Source organism: Orussus abietinus, unplaced genomic scaffold (assembly GCF_000612105.2).
Source record: "Orussus abietinus isolate OABI.00-Male unplaced genomic scaffold, Oabi_2.0 scaffold338, whole genome shotgun sequence".
NCBI classification, from domain to species: domain Eukaryota; kingdom Metazoa; phylum Arthropoda; class Insecta; order Hymenoptera; family Orussidae; genus Orussus; species Orussus abietinus.
The window spans coordinates 460-20,656 of record NW_019394483.1 but is presented as its reverse complement, the minus strand read 5'-3'; the positions used below and the strand labels follow the sequence as shown (position 1 = coordinate 20,656).

The 20,197-nt window shown below is 40.1% G+C and overlaps 1 protein-coding gene across 3 annotated transcripts; it reads left to right on the top strand.

Annotated features, from left to right (window-relative positions):
- Positions 1-619: 619 nt before the first annotated feature.
- Positions 620-19,771, top strand: LOC105703271 (long-chain fatty acid transport protein 1). Of its 3 annotated transcripts, none has more exons than XM_012431546.2 (11): positions 620-723; positions 3,490-3,694; positions 11,797-11,947; positions 12,428-12,665; positions 13,331-13,556; positions 15,100-15,304; positions 15,478-15,670; positions 15,760-15,906; positions 15,990-16,127; positions 16,206-16,363; positions 16,528-16,836. In XM_012431546.2, exons 2-11 carry the CDS (start codon positions 3,510-3,512, stop codon positions 16,834-16,836), a joined length of 1,950 nt encoding a protein of 649 aa, XP_012286969.1. In that variant the 5' UTR covers positions 620-723; positions 3,490-3,509. The 3 variants fall into 3 exon arrangements, with proteins under 3 accessions (XP_012286969.1, XP_012286971.1, XP_012286972.1); XM_012431548.2 differs by lacking the exon at positions 620-723 and adding an exon at positions 783-910; XM_012431549.2 differs by lacking the exon at positions 620-723 and having other exon boundaries at positions 3,510-3,694; positions 16,528-19,771.
- Positions 19,772-20,197: the final 426 nt, after the last annotated feature.

Genomic DNA, 20,197 nt, shown 5'->3' with positions numbered 1-20,197 from the left:
TTCTTATCAGTAGCGCCCATAAATGAAATGTTTTCGCGAACTTTGATAACTATATTACGTAAGAAGATACCGACAGGGTTTTACATATGCCCTGACAATGTAGATTGCTCAGCACTGCAGAGAAGTAGCTATTAAGTGTCAGCCATATACATGTATTGTAGTACTACAAATATTGCGTTACAATGAATGAATAGTATCAAGTAGTAATCTTTATTATTTATTAAACATAGATCATAAATACATCAACATAACAGTCTTACAATTCACTGAAACATGAAGTACCATTGAAACGAAATATAATTTGGTGAAGGAAGTATTAGAAACATTGTTTTCCAACAAGTGTACGTACGTACATCTTTTTAAGTTCTCATAAACTTGGTGCGTTATCTCATCACTTGCTGGAAAAACGTACTGATGGACTATGAAACGAACGATGCTAATTTAATTATCCTGTAACATGCGCATTGCATATTGAGCATGTATGATAAATAGTAAATAATTACTGTTTATAAAGTGAAATAACAAGTGGAAAAAAACGAGGAAATCAATTCTTCATATTTTCTTTTTCAAATTCGCCCAGTCCAAGATGGCAGATAACTGCGTGCTCCCTGATTGGTCTTTAAACGCGCATGCATAGTGGGCTCTTCCAGATGTGAGTAGTCGCGCGGCAGTGCTCGAGCGTGCAGTTTCGCTCAGTTTGCATCCAGTGTTGTCAATTCCACGGTAATGTCAATTATTTCACATTTATCTACATTCCCATCTCTCAACTGGCCCGAACCAACCTTAACCTCTATTGCCGCGCGAATTGTCATGGACTTGTCAAATGGGTCGAATCGTGCCCGCCCGTCGTGTCTGACCAGAAGTTCACCCCATTGAAGTAGGCCATTTCCACTGAAGTACGGGAAGTACGGTACGCATCATTGCAAGGGAAACGTTCCACTCAAAAGGTTCTTCTGACGTTTTGTCAAATGCCGGGCTTAAAATCTAATTCGGGCAATCCCCGCATTGGCTGACATTTCGTGAGCGAATCTATTGCGCAGTTTTCGATACTTAGCCACCTCCTCCGGAGGTTTTTTTTACCAAGGGAACCGGTCGGGGGCCGAAAAGTATTTCTTTTTTTTTTTATGAAAGGTACAATTTGGGCAAATAGATATTCTGTCCGCAAGACGACGGCCCGGTTTCGCCAAGGGCTTAGGGGGTAGTGGTTGACCGAACGTGGCGTGAGGGTGGCGCGATAACCCTTCGCGAGAAAACCGCATAGCGCATGCGCCGATCGTTACGCCGCGCCGAAACGTCCAGACCGTGGGTCATGGGAGTTTACTGCGACTCTGATACATAGATGATTCACCTACATTATATTTCGTGCATTGGAAACTTCAGTTCAGAACCATGTCCAGCCTGTCGAGGTAATGCTTTCCTTTCCATGGAGAGACTGACGTTTCTTCGCGTTTTCTACTTCATGATCGATACGGACTCTGATTATTGAACGAGTAAAAGTAACGAGAATACGTTCAAATGGGTCTTCCCTGTCATAGGATCCTAAGATTTTGTAGTTTTCATTGTTATTATTTAACTTTATCGAACAGAACATCTCTATTGGGCAGCATTAGAATTGAATCTGCCGATCTCAAAAATCCTAAAACTGGTTTAAAAATAAATGGGAACTAACAAGATGATTTGGGGTCCGATAACGAAACAGAACATAAACTTTATTACGAATGTATTTAAAATCCTTACGATTTGGATGAGTTTAGAAATTGCATGTAAAGTGGAAGTAAAATTTATGACCACTTCAGTTTTAAAACCTATCGGCAGAAGTTTTCTTGAAACTTATCTCGTACAATTAGATACCCGCGAGGTGTGTCTGCCTTGAAAATAAAAATTCAATATTCTATGTCAAATTTGATCTCCCACCATCACCTTTAAATTGCGTTCCACAGCTGGCAATAGACCCGCTTATTGTTAGTTCTTATTTTTATTTAGACGTTCCAAGTATCATTTCCTTCAGTAATATCAGAGACCTCTTTGACGCCACTTTCATATCACCGTAAGGCTCGTGCACATTATAGTCGGAGCGGATTGCAGTGTATTGCATTGCAAAAATCTCCACGGGATTGATTTCAAAGATTTTATATGGACTATCGCATATTACTGACGGAATATTGCGATGCGCTGCAACCCGCCCCATCTATAATGTACGCGAACCTTTAAACGACGAATTGAAAGTAAACAACAGTAACGAAAACGTTTACGCAAATTGTGCCAATACCAACACGTATGTGATTGTAAATAGTAATTTACTGTAAGAAAATAAAGAGCGTTCCACTTTGCAGACGTAGCTAAATGCTCGATTTTAGCGTCAAATTAGTCGTGGGAACAAAAGACGGTAGTAAAAATTTGTAGTGATGAAAAATGTTACAACGTTATGTTTGCGTGTCAAACTATAAAAAACATATCTCATACGTGTATGAGAGTCTGAGAAGAGAAGAGAAATGAGGTCTCAGTCAATGACGATATACTCACACTCGTAACGTTGTTTTCTCTCCTGCTTCAAAATGACACGATACGTTGTTCGTAAATAAATATTCTAACCAGTTTAATTAACATGGGGCAATTGCATGAAGGAAAAACATTAAAAAGCGGAATTCGAAAGTGGACATGTTGACATCGACACCAGACAAAAAGTGGCAATACAGTAAAAAGCGTTATTACGTAAAATCAGTATTTAAATTATTTAAGGGAATATGAGGTTGCATCTGAAGGTTAATCGTTTATGAAACTTTTCCTTGAACTGGGTGTACCAAATCGTTTGAAATTTTACCACGTGAATATGGAGGCTTTACAAAAGGTCCTGGCATCTATAAAATTCGATTTTTTATAAAAACTTTAAAAAATGTTTATAAGGAAATTTCTTAAAAATTGAACTTTTATGGGGGTCAGCGCCTTCTTTATAGCCTCCATATTGACATTGTAAATTTTGAAACGCTTCGGTACGCCCAGTTCGGAGAAAAGTTTCATAAATCATTGTACCTTTAGATACCATTTTCATATCACCTTAATTACCACCGATTTTCTCCATTATCTCTTCCCTCAGTCTTCAAATGTCAACAAACTGCCGCTTTTTCAATGTTGGCGCTGAAGTCGGGAAAACCAAACTTTCTTTTCCAGACGCCAGCGTCAAGAAAAAATCACGTGATTGCGTATAACGCAAAGATGACAAGTGTCCACAAATTGGCGCCTTGGCGGTAATTAAAGTGTGCGAAATTTCTGGTTAACCGTGAACAACCTTTGGAGTACTTTATCAGCGTTGACCCTGCAATGTCGAGAGAGCGGCGGCAGGCAGGCGGTTAGTTCGCGAACCGACCGCGGGTGGGAGTGGCGCTCGCGATCGGCGCTCTCCCCGGCGTCGTGACCCTTCGCGCGGCCGGCGGCACGGTTGGCGGCACGGCCGGTGGTACAGTCGGTGTACGGTTGGTGGTGTGCTTTCAGACCGGGCGCCCCTGCCTAGGATGGACGTCAGACTCGCGCTTATCGCGTTGGCGGTCATCGGTGTGATGGCGGCCGGCGTCGTCGCGCGCTTCGGATCCTTCGCGAGGATCGCCCAGATCACCCTCGCCGCTATCCTCCTGCCAATAATCTTTCGCTACCACCACAAGATCTACATCATCCTGAGGACGCTACCCCGCGACATCAAGTGAGTAGCCATTAAGTGTACCCCCCACGTAGGTCACCGCGAGGGAGGTTAGGATCGGATAACCGTAAAACCGTAAACGGCCCTGAGAACCTTTCGTCGAGGTTTTACGAGTTTTACAAATATTACAAGTTTTACAAGTTTTACAAGTTTTGCGCTTTCGTTACCTTCAGTTCCCTGGAATTCGACGTTTCCTCCGAAACTGGATATTCTTTATGTAAGCGGTGTAATCTTGACTTATTGCGGTCTTTCGGTCGCTCTTTGCAGCAATTACGAGATGCTCCAGTTTTGCAGAGATTGATTCTTAGCAATTTAGTAGTGGGGTTAGAGTTGGACCGTTTCCTCGGAGGGGAGGTCGGTATTTGTTTGGACTGCTCCGATATTAATTTACGTTCCAGGTTGCCAGGGATTTTACTTACTAGTGCTATTGGGTTGAACGTTAATAAGGTGTGATATTAATACATTTGTACAATTGGAAGAATAGGTCCCGATATGTTTCCCTATTTACTTTTTTTTTCGTTAATTAAACTTTGGAAATGTTTATCACGTACGTAAGCATATGTATTACGTATCCATTGTTGCTAACGCAAAGGTCATTCTTGATATTTAGTATTAATTTCTGTGGTTATACTATCCTCTTGCATTCTCTGGCCCCTTATTTATGTTTATTTGTACTGCATATTATTATGTATTCTTTATGGGTCTCAGCACAGACGCAGTGGTTTTAGACATAGATATCGATCCTCTCGGAAGGGCAGCAATTTTGTACGGAGAAATCGAGAAAAACCGTTTTTGATTGTAAAACTTTAATCTTCATATGCCAGCGGCTTAAACTACTCGACTTTACACGAGCTTCTTCTATTTGGAACATCATGTTTTTTAGCTTCCCCTAGGGGCAAAGTGTTTCAGCGTGCTCATTCTGGAGTAAACTATAGTTTGCGCCCATTACGAGTGTAAGTGCATCGCAGTTATCTAAAATCGAAGGAATCCTATAGTGGCGCTCTGAATTTAAATTTGGGCCAAATCGGTCAATGGATTTACGAAATAATGGGTAATCTATAAACAGGTATAAAAATACACATACTTTTTATGCTGTCTTATTTAAATGCCGAAAGGTACTCCCTGACCAACAAGAGGAGTTAAAACTAGTTAATTTATTATACACATGAAGGCTGAGATAATAAAGCCGATTCGAGACTTTATATAGGCCAGGCGTGATACACGGTAAATATATATTCCAAAAGAAGATAAAAAATTGCAAGAAGTTCCGAAAGTAATTTATTCAACTTCCCTATTCCGCAACCTCTTTTTATGCGGTTAAGCTCGATTTTTCTGCCGAGTACCACAGTGCGTAAGCACGAGCTCATTAATTCGACCTAAAAATCAAATTTCCTTTTCGAGCTAGCAAGTTTTAAAAGAGAAGTTCGGGTTAATGATAATCGATATCGTCATCACAATGGTGGGGGAGTATAATAATAGGTATCTATAACTGCCACGTTACTGTTATAGATTTTCTCTTAGAAATCGTCATTGCAATTGGATTCTTTTACCGTATTCGAGTGTTCTAGCTTTACTTTCTAACTTGACAGAAAATTAATTCGTTCCATACACACCATACTATAACATTTAAATTGTATACGATTGAGGCAAATACAATTATGTCCACAAAGTATACTTGTTCGGTTAAACAATTTTTTTTTGCCAGGATAAATAGCGTATTCTTTCGTTCAACTCTACAAATGTTTCATTTTGTATAGTTGATGACATCAGCAGGTCATTTCTACCAAAAATGGAGGTCATTGAATAATTTTTTTCTTATTTGAGGCAATCGCATAATCGATTGGTAGAATTGCACATTCGAATCAAGTCATTTTAAATGAATTACATGAATTTCTCGTCAACAAAATAATTGTTTCTTGCATTCATATATGATTCCGGCAAAAATATATGTCACCAACATATATTCGTTTCAGTCAACTAATAATTTTTCTCAGCGTACTTTGTATCATATTGTGTACTTGAGGTCGTTTGTCGGAAAGATACCAGGGTAAATGTTTATAAACTTTGATAAACCGCAATTGATTCTTCAGGTTCTCTAGCTCACCCGGCTAAAGTCTTGAATATATTTGTCTTAATACGATACATCATAGCAAGTTTTCGGGTTAACAACGCACTAAATAGAAAAACGTTTCAGACAAATGATAGTGGACACACGATTAGGATCAACTTTTGTCTAAGGTATTTTGCAATACCATGTACCTATATCGCAGAAAACTGGCAATTCTTTCGACAGGGAGAGACAAAAGTGAGGCTCCATGTTTAACGCGCACGGAGAAAAAAGAATGGTCAGAAAAGCCACGATTGTAAATATCGCAACCATGTTGCAAGTCAACATATGGGATAACTTGTCAAGAGGTTGTGGTAACTATAGTAAAAGAACAAAGTACTGGTTACTTGACTGTTCAGTCGAGGCAACTATAAGGCAGTTGTAATAGGATTATTCTTATCGTACTTCACTGTATAATTATTATTACCATTCCAAATGGTAATCACTACTGCAACTTTTTAATACATCATGGATACGACAACTACTGGCAAGGTTAGATTTACTATTCGATGTGATCGATTTTATTATTTGCGTGGCTCATATTAGAAAGATATTTTAGCCATGTTTTTATAGTAATTGTAATTAAATTATTATTCTTTCCTCGCGAAATACAAGGGCACGGGCAAGAACTACAATTTGGTGGGATCTTGAGTTGCTTCCGATAACTACAATGAGGGAAAATTAATATTTCCAGACTCAAAGCCATCCTTTGTTACGGACTTTTTCCTGATTACGTCGAAGTCTCGACTTTGCTGCAGTTTCCCGCAGTGGGTTTCCGCACAGTATTCCTATGTGCCAAGAAATCGAAGTCGGGTTTAAGTATACGCAATCGTGTCGCATGATGTACCACCAATTATCTCTATTCTAAAAAGGAAGTTCATATTCTATTCTATACTCCACATACGCATTTATGAATGGACTTTGGACGTCTTCATAATCCCTATCAGCGGTATCCCGGAGGTTTTACGCACTCGGAATACTCGCGCGATACTTGCGTGATCTTATGCTCTTGTTGAGTCTGTTTTATTCATTGTTATCGCGCTCTTTATTCGCAAAATGCGTTTGCCACTTTAAACGTACCCAATTAGGCTAAGTACGCGCACCGGGGACAACAATTGCATAAAGTAATTCAGCTCACCCGAAGCAATTTAGTACGACATCGGTGTAATGTACCGTTAAAAATGTTTCAATATTTCGAACACTTTTGAATACAAATGTGTATTAAAACTGGAATCAACGGCACTCGAAATGGAAACCGAACAAACGTGTACTACATTTCAAAGAATACTTCGAAACTTGGACGGAAAAGAAAATATCAGATGAGAAAAGAAATGTTAATAAATGTCCCCCAACGCACTTTTCTCGGAGTACGTACATTCGTGCTTGTCTCGAAAATTGGTATATAAAAATCTTGAAAGGTTATATACACGCCCTCTAAAGTTTGTATATTTATATACACTAAAATCCCAAACACAATTGTGTACGAAATTTTGAAATAACTTATCTCGAAAGTACTTCGACTATATGCATATTTCGAACAGATTTTTAACAATGTACATGTAGCTCGAGGGAAGCCATTTTGTTTTTTCCCCGCCGAACGATCGATTTCAATGCATCCAGTTGCTTGCCTTTTTACTGGTTTCCGTGAGTTTATTAACTAACCACCAAGATTGTTCGATCGGGTAGTAATACTGAATGGAGTAATAAAACTATTGCTTTTCCCCAGTACTGAAAATTGAAGGGCTTTGTTGACTCGTGTATTCGCCATGTTGGTTCGATAGCGCGTCATGGAATGACCTGAGATTAGACTGGGCAGTGGACGTTCGATTATTGCCGTATTAAAAATGTAACGGTAAGAGCAAACGAGTTGGACATGTCGTTGTAGGGCTTTGCAAAAGGTTTACCGATCCTCGCACCCAAAGGTCAGTTAGCAACTATCGTAAGCGTCTCTTTTAGTGAGAATTTGGCGAGAAGAGAATCCGGGAAGCGGCCGCCATGTTGGTTCGAGAATTTTGGGACGTCACGGGTGTCCTAAAATTAGATCGCGGGAGGAGTCCATTGCGAGGTATGGAGAAAACGAGCGCCACTAATTGGCCGAACCCGCTGGAAATATTGAGAGGGATTATTAAGCGCGTTTATGTTACTCGAGAAGCTGGAATATTGTTTCCGGGTCAAAGAAATGGCGGCGATTACGCGACTCGCCCGCCTCTCTTAGGGACGCGGTGTTTCGGAATTAATTTCTGAAGGACCTCGCTCGAGGTCAATGATACTCTTGGTACTGCGGTGTCGCCAAGGTAAATACAATATTTACGTAACCCATGTTTACGTGTTCGACGCGAAACTTTGTCGAGTTTTGTGACCTCGGGGAACTAACAGCCAAAATTAGGCGGTAGCTGAGCATTACTGCCTTTTGTAATTTCAATATTGAATTCTTTTACGTCCATTGTAAGTGCAGAGGAAAATTTTCTTCTTTTGTTTAGGTATAAGCAGGAATGTAATCCGAAAATGTAGGAGGTTGAAGCCTATACAGTCTCGCGGAATAATGCTGTATTTGGCGGACCCTGAATCAGAACTTTTTTGGGGCCCAAAGAGTGGTCTTTTTGTGTATAGCGTTAATCCGCTTTAGCTAATTGGATTCCTATTTGGGTCTTAAAGATTTTCTATTAGGGGTGGCATTTAAGATGAAATTCTCCCGCTATTTGGAATTTCTTTTCCCCGCGTACAATGTTTTGGAACAAGGTATATGCTACTGGGAATAATTCACATTTGCATCTTTCTTTGTTGATGGATGTTTTGATAAAATAGTCAGTAGGATAAGAGTTTCCCTAGTCTTTGGCGAATCGGGTCAAAGGAGGTCTTTATAGTTAGAATCCTCGTCTTTTATAAATTCTAAAACTAGCTTGGACAGAGAGGTAAAAGGCATTCTTCAGGTTTTTCAACTATATTATCGGGGATCCGAGTTGAAATTTTGATCCTACTTAGGACCGCTGACTGTAAGCCTTAAATGGGTTTTGGGATAATATAAAGAAGGGTGACTTTTATAGAGGTGGTCCTATTTTAGACCTGAAAGGTGGTAGGTATTTCCATTTCTTCTACTTATAGGCTTAAAGTAGAACTTGATTCCTATTAAGTAGAACGTATAACGTGGAAAGTAGAACGTAAAGACCGAAATAGGACAAAAAGAGGTCTTACTTAGGTTACGCAGGGTCAAAGGAGGGCTAAAATTTTGATTCGGGTACTTAGAACCTTCAATTGTAGGTCTTAAATGGGTATTGAAATAATATAAAGGGATAACTTTTGCCCGATTGAGGTCCTACATTAGACCTTAAAAGTGACTGACATTTTCTCCTACCTTAGGCCTAAAGTAGGACTTAATTCGCATTAAGTAGGACGTCAAATGTCGAAAAGAGGACATAAAGTGTGAAATAGGAGAAAAAGAGGTCTTAAGTTACGTGGGCTCTGAGTAGGGCTGAAATTTCGACCAGGGAACCTTTGGGTGTCTTAGTCAGGCGACTGTATTAAAAAACAAGTCGCACTTTAGCCGCTTAGAAATTTGTCCTTCGGATGAATATTTCAGAGGCACGTGTGGCGTTCTCAGATCGACTGTTTGCTAGGTATACGTGTAACACGTAATCACGAAACGAGTAACATTGCGTTGTTAAACCTCGGCCATCGGGCCTGTTCAGGAGGAAGGTCCTCGAAGTCCTGCAAGACTTTCCAGACGGGCCAACGATTATCCATCGATTGCCGATGCAGCTCACCTCTTGCAGTTACTTCTATAGAATCGAAGAAAAACGTATTAAGGCTAAAATCGAAAGAGTATCGCGCAGACGCGAACACTGTTGGGCGCTAATCGATACACGTATGCGGAAAAATGAGGAAACATCCGCGCACTGTTGTCAATATAACGCGAATATCCTATCGTAATTTATCGCAAAAAGAAATATAATTCGGATTTAAAGATCACACCCCACGTAGGTTTAATTCAAGAGTGCACGACCAATCGAACACGCGTTGCGACATATTTTCATTTTGGCAGAGTATACCAAGTTCCATATTTTTCTGGCTTCCTGGCTTTATCGGTGACTGATCGCTCGAAAATCTAAATAAATTAAGCCCTGGAGATTCGTTGTCTCGTTTTAGGCAGTTCCAGTGCGATTTTATTAACGCCATGTATTGTAGATGGAGAAGTGGTAGATAAAGCACCCGGCATTTTTTATTCAAGCAATGTCGAGCTTGGTCGTTAACGGAGGGAGAAGAAATGTTAAAGGATATGTCCAGAGGGGCGGGGGCAAGTGTCATGGGCCTGTAGATGGCACACCTGATGAAGACAGGGATATCTTCCTCTTTCTGCCCACGGGTTACGTAAAGTTTAACGAGGGATAAAGGGGTTATATAGGGCGCTGCAGATTTCTGCCGGCCCGGCTAGTATAAGGTCGTCGTCATCGTCGCGCTTATCGATCTCGCTTTTCGACGTCTATCGTTGGAACCTTTCGGGGATGTCGGTTAAAGGCCGATTCAGACAGATGCGTTACTTGTCCATGTCATGTCGTACATGCACGAGAAATTTGGTTCATGGAACAGAATTGTTTCCATCGATTGCATTTGGCCCAGAAAACATTTCCGAAAATATCTCTGTAGAATGAATCGAATTTTGGTTCACTTGATTAAACTCGTTTGCTTCAACTAGTCTGTTTGTTAAAGCGTTTTGTTAATCTTAGAAAATCGTCAACGAACCACTTTAGCTAAACGTACGAAATTATTTTAATATTTGGTGTAATCTATTACGATATTTTTATGTAGTCGGCCGAAAGTCATTAAGTAGAGAATTTTGCCATGGTAGTGAAGTAGTTGGTTATTCATATAATGACTATATTCTATGGGTGAGCCAACAAAAATTTGTACAGCATGGATTTGTTTGAATCGGCCTTAATGGCGAGTTTCTACACCGTCGTGTTCCGTCTGGGTTACGTATCAGGACTCTCCACGAGCCATTTGTCCTTTGATAAGGGGCGAATCCCCTGGTATGAGCACATTTTCTTCCATCGCGTGGGAATTAAATGATCGATTCGATTCCATTAACGCAGTCTTCCTGGATAAGCTCGTAGGAAGTGGTTTTGATGGTTTCCTTGGACTTTTGCTGACTGCCTCGAAGATGAACCTATAGCAACCCATGAAACAAAAAATTATGTGGTTATAAAAACACCTATAGTACCACTTTTTCATTATAAATATGTATAGCCTTTTATAACTTAAAAAAGGGACGGGATAAGTAAGAAATCGCATGACTAATAAATATTGAAGATTTTAAGATCAGTGTAGTATGTAATGAACGGTGGTAAAAAATCTGAAAATATTACAGGCTCTAAAAGAGGAAATGTACTTCGATACATGATGAGTTTTCTTAATTGAGAAATAAATATTTATCAAATTGAAGTGCCGAAGTTTGACACTAAGTACTCGGCGCCGGTAAGAATATCTTCTACAGAGATAGTAAAATCGCATCGTGTTAGCGAGGATGTTACTATCCGCTTTATTGCTCCGGAAAATGGGAATACTTGGGAATGGATGAAGATGAGGAATGATGCTGTCCTCCTGTATCCTTAACGTTTAAGTAGAGATTAACATTAATATAGCTATTTTTCCGGACGATAAAAGTTCCTGGCAGATAGCCTTGTCCCGGTAACCCTTTCACTCGACGCACGCCAAATCATTGGATTTTTTTTTACCTCCGCTTAAGAAAAGGTCCTTCTTTGCTGCTCGATCGCGTTCCTTAATTCCCAAGGAAGGCTTCTATCGGCCGATTTCATCAAATGCGGAACATTCACGGAATCAAGTATTCATGTGAACGAGAGCTTAAGCATCGCGATCAGGGTTTATATCGACCGAGGAATTCCATTTAGGAGTTCGTTTCGTTGAGAATCCCGAGCATTATGTATTAAATCCTACTTTGGCATGCCGGATGAGTAATTTGGCGTTTTTCGACTCTTTTTTCCAGATTCCTCTACCGGTACGTCAATGCCTCCCGCGAGACGAAACATTATATGAAGAACAACACTACGATAATGAAGATCTTCACCGAAAGGGCGAAGCTGTACCCCAACAAGCCCTGCTTCATCTTCGAGGGTCGCATTTGGACAAATAACGACGTAAGTCCCGATTATAGATCCTTGTAATACAGGGTCGACTGCAAGGAGATTGTTAATGAACGTAAATGTTGATACTAAATTAACTGTTAACCCTTAAGTGATATCGTAGGATGGTTTAGACACTCCAGAACACTCATTTTATATGGTAACGGGAGAATATAATATCAGTTAAGGGTTAAAACTATCCTTTTTTCGGTTAAACATTGAGAGATAACTTTTATGTAACGAGTGAGCTTGATTTAGGGCAACTCATCAGAATTCTGTTGAGTTCACTATGGTTCCAACTCGAGATTCTTGATCGAGGTTGGCGAGGACATTTCGGAGGAAATGACTTTGATTGATTATATTAAAGGCTCGTACTTAGATTTAATCTTTGGGGTGAAAAACGTCTTTTGGCCGTTTATAGACGTCAGATAGACGTCTTTTAATGTTAAAAGTGAGATGTGAGTACCGACTGAAGAGTTTATTTTTCATTTGCAGATAGACAAGTTCAGCAACCAGATCGCACACGTGTTCCAAAAGGCTGGCTACGTAAAGGGTGATGCTGTGGCGTTGATGATGCCGAACAGGCCAGAATTCATAGCCACGTGGCTCGGTTTGGGAAAACTCGGGGTGATTACGGCTTTGATCAACACTCATCTTCGATTGCAACCCTTGATTCACTGTCTAACCGTTGCTCGAATAAAGAGCATTATTTACGCCGATGAAATAGACGAAGGTGCGTTATCCGAAGGTTGTGCATGGTCAGATCTCTCGATGTTTCATGTTTTTACATTTTTATTTGTCCCTAAACATATGACGAAGATGAACAGTTTTTGTCAATAAATAAATCTCGGAAGATCTATTGCAAGTAGTTGAAAACATGCTTTGCAGAATGAATCCATTTTTAGAGCTGAACGTGGTTCTAATTAAATATTTATTTATTCATGTATGGATATATTCCTGAAATTTATCATCGCATATGTTCAAATGTTTAATTCTGCACTCCTTAAGATATGCAAAATTACTATTGGTTGGATTTATTTTAGAGTGAAGAAGAGTTAAATTATGCAAGCCATGTATAATCAATGAGTATACAGGATTACTTTATCTTGACAGCCTTAGCAAATAAATTGTGTAATCCAGATGGAAGAAGTTCCAATGTTCGGAACCTTGGAATAATGTTAATAGTCTTTATCTTTGCAACAAGTAATATCGAATCGAAAAATAATCATTTTGAATTATTTTAAACGCCTAAGTAGGAATGGATAAAAATCGACACTGTATTTATATTTGGTTCTTAATTGCCAATAGTCTTAAAGAGATGAACAGAAATGAACGAATTTCAATCAGCAAAGCCGTGACGGATTACGTCTTCTTATTATTTTGAAATTGTGCCTTCAGCCATCGACGCGATAGCGGATTCTATCAAAGGTATTGCAAGATACAAGCTTGGCGGCACGATTCCCGAGGGTTCACAAGATGTTCACAGTTTGAATATACTCATTGAGGAAGCAAGCACCTCTCAACCTATTGTCGATCAAGAGCCGGGATACAGAGATAATTTGTTGTATCTCTACACCAGTGGCACCACCGGATTGCCGAAGGCAGCATTAATTCCAAATTCTAGGTAAGCTTTGAAACAGTATCAATAGACAAACATAGTTAAAGAGATGCATATTCATTATTTACGCTTTCATTTCGGTGGTAAAAAAAGTAATTTCAGGAACAAGTAGTTCAAGAAGTGTCACGACCTGACGTGGCTTAAATGTAAATACATTAAAAACTAATACGTGTGGTAAGATAAAGTGAAAATGTGATGCAAAGTCAGATGAAAAATTAGAACCAGGGTAACCTGTGATTCCTCCAGGTTACTTTTTCTCATGCAGGTTCGCTTTATTCACATTAAATATCAGCTTAGATCTACGTATTGAAAAATAAAGTACAAAGCGTACTTCATATGGGCAGGTAAAAAGAGTATGTCGGACCTATCGAATGGGAAACAGGAAGTTAGGTACTCTATATCACCCATCGAGCTATATTTTTCGTAAGTGCAAAAATCGAGGGTTGTTCACGGAGAACCTATCAGATTATAATTCCGTTTTGATGATTAATGAGTAAGAACGGATCGAAGGATTCGGCCCTTTCTGCCCTTTCTTGTGAAGGTACGGACTTCCATCTTACTCATTACATCGAAATGTTATTTCACAAGCAAACTCAAAGTTTTAATCATTCATATACTTATAGGTGATTCGAGAATCGTGTGGTCGAGGGTGTCACCTACGCTTAAGCGCTTAGACGGATATATATGCTCCCCTTTCCGTTACATCACCTCCCAGACAATCGAATGACATGTCGTACAAGCGCGTTGGGAACTTAAAAGTCTGTGAAATGTACCGAATTACCCAAAGAACCTAATCATTCTACCGGGTCCTCGTGTAGGGTGCCGCAGATTTATTTGACGTCCGGGAGTCTCTTAGAACTGGTTACAAATAAAATATAAAAATCCGTTAAAATATAAAGTACATTAATCTGAAAAAAAAAATCGTGCATAGTAACTAATCGACCTGTAAGGTTGTTAACATAGGATGTTGCAGATTTAATCAGAGTCCAGGAGTCTCTGGCGACGTATTACGTAACGCCTCATGCGTTTACGAAGGGGGTTGTCGGTACTCAACGTGATGAACGATCTATAATCCTGTCAGGGAGACCCCACAACTAGAGGAGAATGAGATTAAAACAACATATATTCGTATACCGTGTCTCAGAACCTAATACAGCTGGTTTCAAGACACGAGTAGTTCTTTTCCGATATTTCCCTGGCAGTAACTCTACTGAATACTTCTCAGTTTCCTCAAGCTAGATTCAATTGTCATGAAAATTGATGTGATCCATGATTTGCAGTTTTTTCTTCTTTTTTTTTTTTACATCAAACTGATAGTCATGCAGCGTATTTCATGAAGTAGGATGCATCGATAGATATTCCCTTATATAACGACAATAGTTGTTACTTCTATTGTTTATTGTTCTTATCGTTGTATTTTTAAAAACGTAGATGACGATGGAAAAGTATTTCGAAGACTCCTTCTCTGTTAAAGTACTTGGAGATTAAGTGATTTACACGTTTTGCGTGGCAACTGTTAATTAATGTTTCATGATCTTGGGGTTTGTAGGTACTTACTGGTCATGGCTGCTACGTTTCACACGCTGGGTCTGAGGTCCAACAGCGACATAATGTACAATCCAATTCCACTTTATCACATGGCAGGTGGATTGGTTGGCACCGGTTGTGCTCTGGCCAAGGGAGTCCCAAGTGTCCTGAGACCAAAATTCTCAGTTACCGCATACTGGACGGACTGTATCAAGTACAACTGCACTGTAAGTGTTAATCCATTTGATCGGTTAACTTTAATCCTCTACTTTATGCAAACTGGTGGCTTCACAATCTCCTGTTTCTTCCCTCCTGAAATTGTACCGTACTTTGAAATGAAACTGATGTTGTGGTATACTTCGGTATGCGTGCCAACGTTAACATTTAAATCTTACGTTAGGTAGCTCAATACATTGGCGAAATGTGCCGTTACTTGCTCACGGCTCCTGCTCGTCCTGAAGACACCGCTCATTCGTTGAGACTCATGGTTGGTAACGGTATGAGACCCCAAATCTGGCAGGAGTTTGTCAATCGCTTCAAAATCGAACAAATCACCGAGATTTACGGTTCGAGCGAAGGAAACGCTAATATCGGTAATAAAACATTTATTGTATAAATGATAATTTGCTTCTGAGTTTTGTCGATTAACGGACGTTTCAACAGATATATTTTTCATTTACAGTTAACGTAGACAATCGGGTAGGAGCTGTTGGCTTTATTCCATCGATTTTGCCAAAGTCGATGCATCCTATGGCCATCATCAGAGTTAATCCCGAGACTGGCGAGCCTCTGAGAGGACCCGATGGGTTTTGCATAAGAGCTGAAGTCGGTGAGTGATATTATTTTGAATAACATGTTACATTAACAAATTTACGGTTGGAAATCGATTAATATTGATCTTGTCCCGCGCAGATGAGCCGGGGATGTTCATAGGGCTGATAAAGCAGAATGACGCCTCGAGGGAATTCAACGGCTACTTGGATAAAGAAGCATCTAAGCAGAAGACGATAGAAAATGTGTTCGTTAAAGGAGACAAGGCTTTCCTAACTGGTTAGTCGTTCTCTCTGGAGATGAAGATTATCCGTGCGTTGTGAATTAACTTTGAATGCGATTACTTCATTTTTGCAGGCGATATTCTGGTGCAGGATGAATTAGGGTACTTCTACTTCAAGGACAGGACGGGCGATACCTTTAGGTGGAAAGGCGAAAACGTAGCGACCGCGGAAGTTGAAGGTGTCGTTAGTAACGTGGCTGGACATAGAAATACCACAGTTTATGGAGTTCAGGTTTGTTACATGAAGCATTAAGAAATATCGTAGATTAAGGTTAAACGTTAAGGTTTGTCGTATATTTTATTAGCGGATCGATTCGGCCATTTTGTTCAGGATATAAAATATGCTGAGTAAAGGAGTAAATTATTTAGCATTTATTTTTGCCTTATTTTGTCTAGGTTCCGGGTATGGAAGGAAGAGCCGGTATGGCAGCAATCGTTGATCCCGATAGTCTTCTGGACTTTAAAGCTCTAGCCGAGGGTCTAGACAAAGCTCTGCCTTTCTATGCGAGGCCGATCTTTCTACGAATCGTGAAGGAGCTTGAAATGACTAGCACTTTCAAACTAAAGAAGATCCATCTTCAGAAGGAAGGTTTCGATCCCAACAAAATCCAAGACAAAGTGTATTTTAGGTCTGGCAATAAGGAGTACGTCCAAGTCACGCCCGAGCTCTACGAAGAGATTATTTCCGGCGCGGCTAAGCTCTAAGGAGCGAAACGATCTAAGAAGTGCCGGAAGTAATATTAAACAAGTGCTCATCAGAAAAGACCTTAAATGAAGCCACGAAGACTTGACGTTGCGTGATGTTTAACTTAAGTAGTGTTTTCATTGCGTACATACGATTACCTATACAATTTTTTAGAGTGGCGGTAAAGGCAAAATCGGAAGAGAAGGAAAGGAAAGCGAGACTTTGGCAAATTAATGCTGACCGCTCTAACTTAAAAATGAAATCAAGAAACAAGAGATCGCTCAAGAGATAACAAATCTTTGCATGGAACAACGGGAAATGTGAGCACTTCTAGATGCGAGGAGGGTTGCGTACAATTAGACGTTCCTTTTGGTGACGGTTAGGAAAGTTGTACAGCAACCGATTTAAGATCGCCACGTGGAGGAATCCTTGGTTCAGTACGAATTTCCGCGCGCAAGCACAATATTGTAATGGTCGAGTAAACATTACGCATCCCAACCTGGGCAATTATTTAACATAATTTTGTACAAAATTTCTGCTACAAACGGTGAGGATTTATTTCCAAACGGTACATGAAGTCCGTGCGCCTTGATATGTATCCCGATTATTAATTAATAGAAAGTATTATATTTTCCAATGTTTTATTAACTAATGATTGGAATGCCTGTCAGGCGCAAGTATTTCTTGTTCATTGATTGCAGAGAATTTACAAATATCTGTTGAAAATGAATTTTGAATGAAATTATTGAATTCCCAGGTCTGTATTCAACGCAGGTCTTCGACCGCTCGGTGAATTAGGACGCGTGAGACCGAATTGAATCTTACTCGAGCCTAGGAAAAATTGAAAGTTGTATAATTATGTTGAATAACGTGCTCGAATGCGCTTCGGTTTGCTTTCATTCGGTCTGGTTTACTGAGGTGGCGGACTCCAATTATTTCTTGCGATGGATCCACCTTGGGACACTTCGCACTCAAAGACACTCTTTACTATTAAGGTAGGCCCGGTCTTAGCGTTTCTAGGGATTTATTATGTACACGTAATATAATGTGAAATTGGGTGTTCATTCGCGTCCGGTGATACCTAGTACTTAATGAACGAATCGTAAGTATCGTGCTGTACGGTATCCGAGCGTTGACGAGTCGGACTAACTTTTCTCATTCCTTTTCATGGCTCGTCGGAGTGCGAGGTCCTTTCAACTAGTTTCTCGTAGATTGGACCGATAGGCGTTGAACTTCTTGGAAAAAAAAAGTTATATCGTTATATGATGTGTGTCGATCTTGTTTTAGAATCTTTGTTAACGACCTCGTTCTCAAGTTAAGATCTATATGCTAGTACTTATTACGTGAATGAGCTCACCGGCCGGTTGCGGGTCAATGTTCACGGGCGACTCTGGTCGGTTTATTTGTATTACTATTGAAAATTAATTCGAGAAGAGTGCTTTCTTTGCGAGTCGTATCGAACCATTTTCGACTGCGTCGAAAGTCCTCGACCCGATAGAGAGCTCCCCTTAAATTGGGTATTACGTTATGTCGTTTCCTGGGGCGCTCAATTGAAATCCCCCCTCTCGTTCAGTTCGAAAGACGATGCGTTTGTGAGTTTTCCCAGTCAAAATGTTGCAGCACCTAAACGATATCTCATCACTAGAATGCCCAATCTCGCAGCGAATGCGCAAGACCGTTTCTAAGCTGGCTACGAACAGCTGAGGAACGCCTCGATTGAATCGCAAGCTGCGTACGCAGCCTATATTTAATTGTAAAGAAACTTAAATCTTACGGATTGAAGAGCATACCTACGTGTATTGTCACACGGACACGAAAGCGTTTTCGCGCAATCATGCGTGTGCTTGCATAGGTACAACCTCGCGGATACTTCTCCCTTGTCTTTTTTCTCACGTTACTCACTCACGCCTGCGCGCATGTAAGGGCGGGACAATTATTAAAAGCGAGAATGCGAAAATTCGTAGAAAGATAACGTCGAGGTACCATTAACGATCCTTCGGAACGTACAGTCGGTTGTAGAGCGCGAGCAATCCTATTAGCTAAGTTTCGCCTAATTCGACGAGTAATCCACTAAGAGGGTATGGGTGACAATTTCACGTAGCGCCTAATACTTATTCCGACCAACAAGGATACTTTATGACAGATTTCATAGTCAGATTACCAATGGGACATTCATAAGTTGCGGTGTTACGTACAACTGCGGAGAAGCTTTGCGTAGCGTACGAAACTGGATACGGGAAACATGGCTCGAATATTTCGTTCGGAAGCTTGCGGTGGCATCGTTTGAGAAAATAGGAGAGCTCAAGATACGACTTCCCGTAATATTTGTATATCCAATTAATTCACGTCTCGTTTCCAAAGACTCCACGTTTGAAGAATTCACCCCATGGAGTTATTTTCCACGATTCACTCTTAACAACGGCTGTAAGACGTCGCTAAATCACAAGGGAATTCTGCAACACGTAATGCATGTAATTCGTGCGAAGGTGTTTTAATTAATAGAATATTCCGACGATTTTGAAGCGTATTCAAATTATTTTCTGTCTTGAAAGCTCCTCCTTTTTCTTATCGCGATGCTTAGGGGGCTCGTGTAACGCGGAGTAACCGGATTCTCTGTCCGCTCTCGAGATATTAATATTAATAAAAGAGAATGGCATGGAAAAAAATAGAAAAACTTGAGGGAAAAGCTAATATCGTGTCATGTGCCTTGTAGATGACCATCTGCAGATGTGTTAACGCGTGCATATTATTGCGATCGGATGATCGAATCCTTCACGTTCGAAAGGGCATGGTTCCAAAGCGGAGGAGGCGCAAAATGGGCGCGTAAGCTTAATTAGTAGCCGCATCACTTAGACCACCAAAGAATGAAATTGAGAAGCGTGAATGTTGCGAATTTTAGTGTGATATCTGTCGATCGTCTTGTTGAGTGTAAATAAAGACAGTTTAAATATTGTGCATCTTGTGCTCCCCTCCGCTCAGCCGCACTTTCGAATCGTCCAGTTTTATTAGATACTCTCATAATTTGCTCATCAGTGTCGATACATATAATGATACATTATACAGGACTAGATTATGGGTTTTGTGTTCGTCCCATTCTTAAATCTTGTAATACGGTGATGTCTTCACTTTTCACTTTTGTTGATCTATTTCTTTTTCTTTTTTTTTTCCTGAGTGATGGACATTAATTCGTTTTGTGGTACGGTCTATAATTGTGTAACCGTGCATCCCACACAATTTTCATCGATAAAAATGGCCGATACAGGTGGAAAAACTGGTTACATATTTAATCACACTTTTAATACGCTTTATTGAAATGTGCACTCGTAGTTAATTCTTTCTCAGTTGAGAATCGTAGTACATGAAATATTTAAATTGCTGAAA

Coding starts and splice junctions, on each gene's coding strand:
- LOC105703271 (XM_012431549.2), top strand. CDS start 3,510: ATGGACGTCAGACTCGCGCTTATCGCGTTGGCGGTCATCGGTGTGATG. Junction 11,948..12,427: donor GCATTTGGACAAATAACGAC/GTAAGTCCCGAT, acceptor TTTCATTTGCAG/ATAGACAAGTTCAGCAACCA. Junction 12,666..13,330: donor CGCCGATGAAATAGACGAAG/GTGCGTTATCCG, acceptor TTGTGCCTTCAG/CCATCGACGCGATAGCGGAT.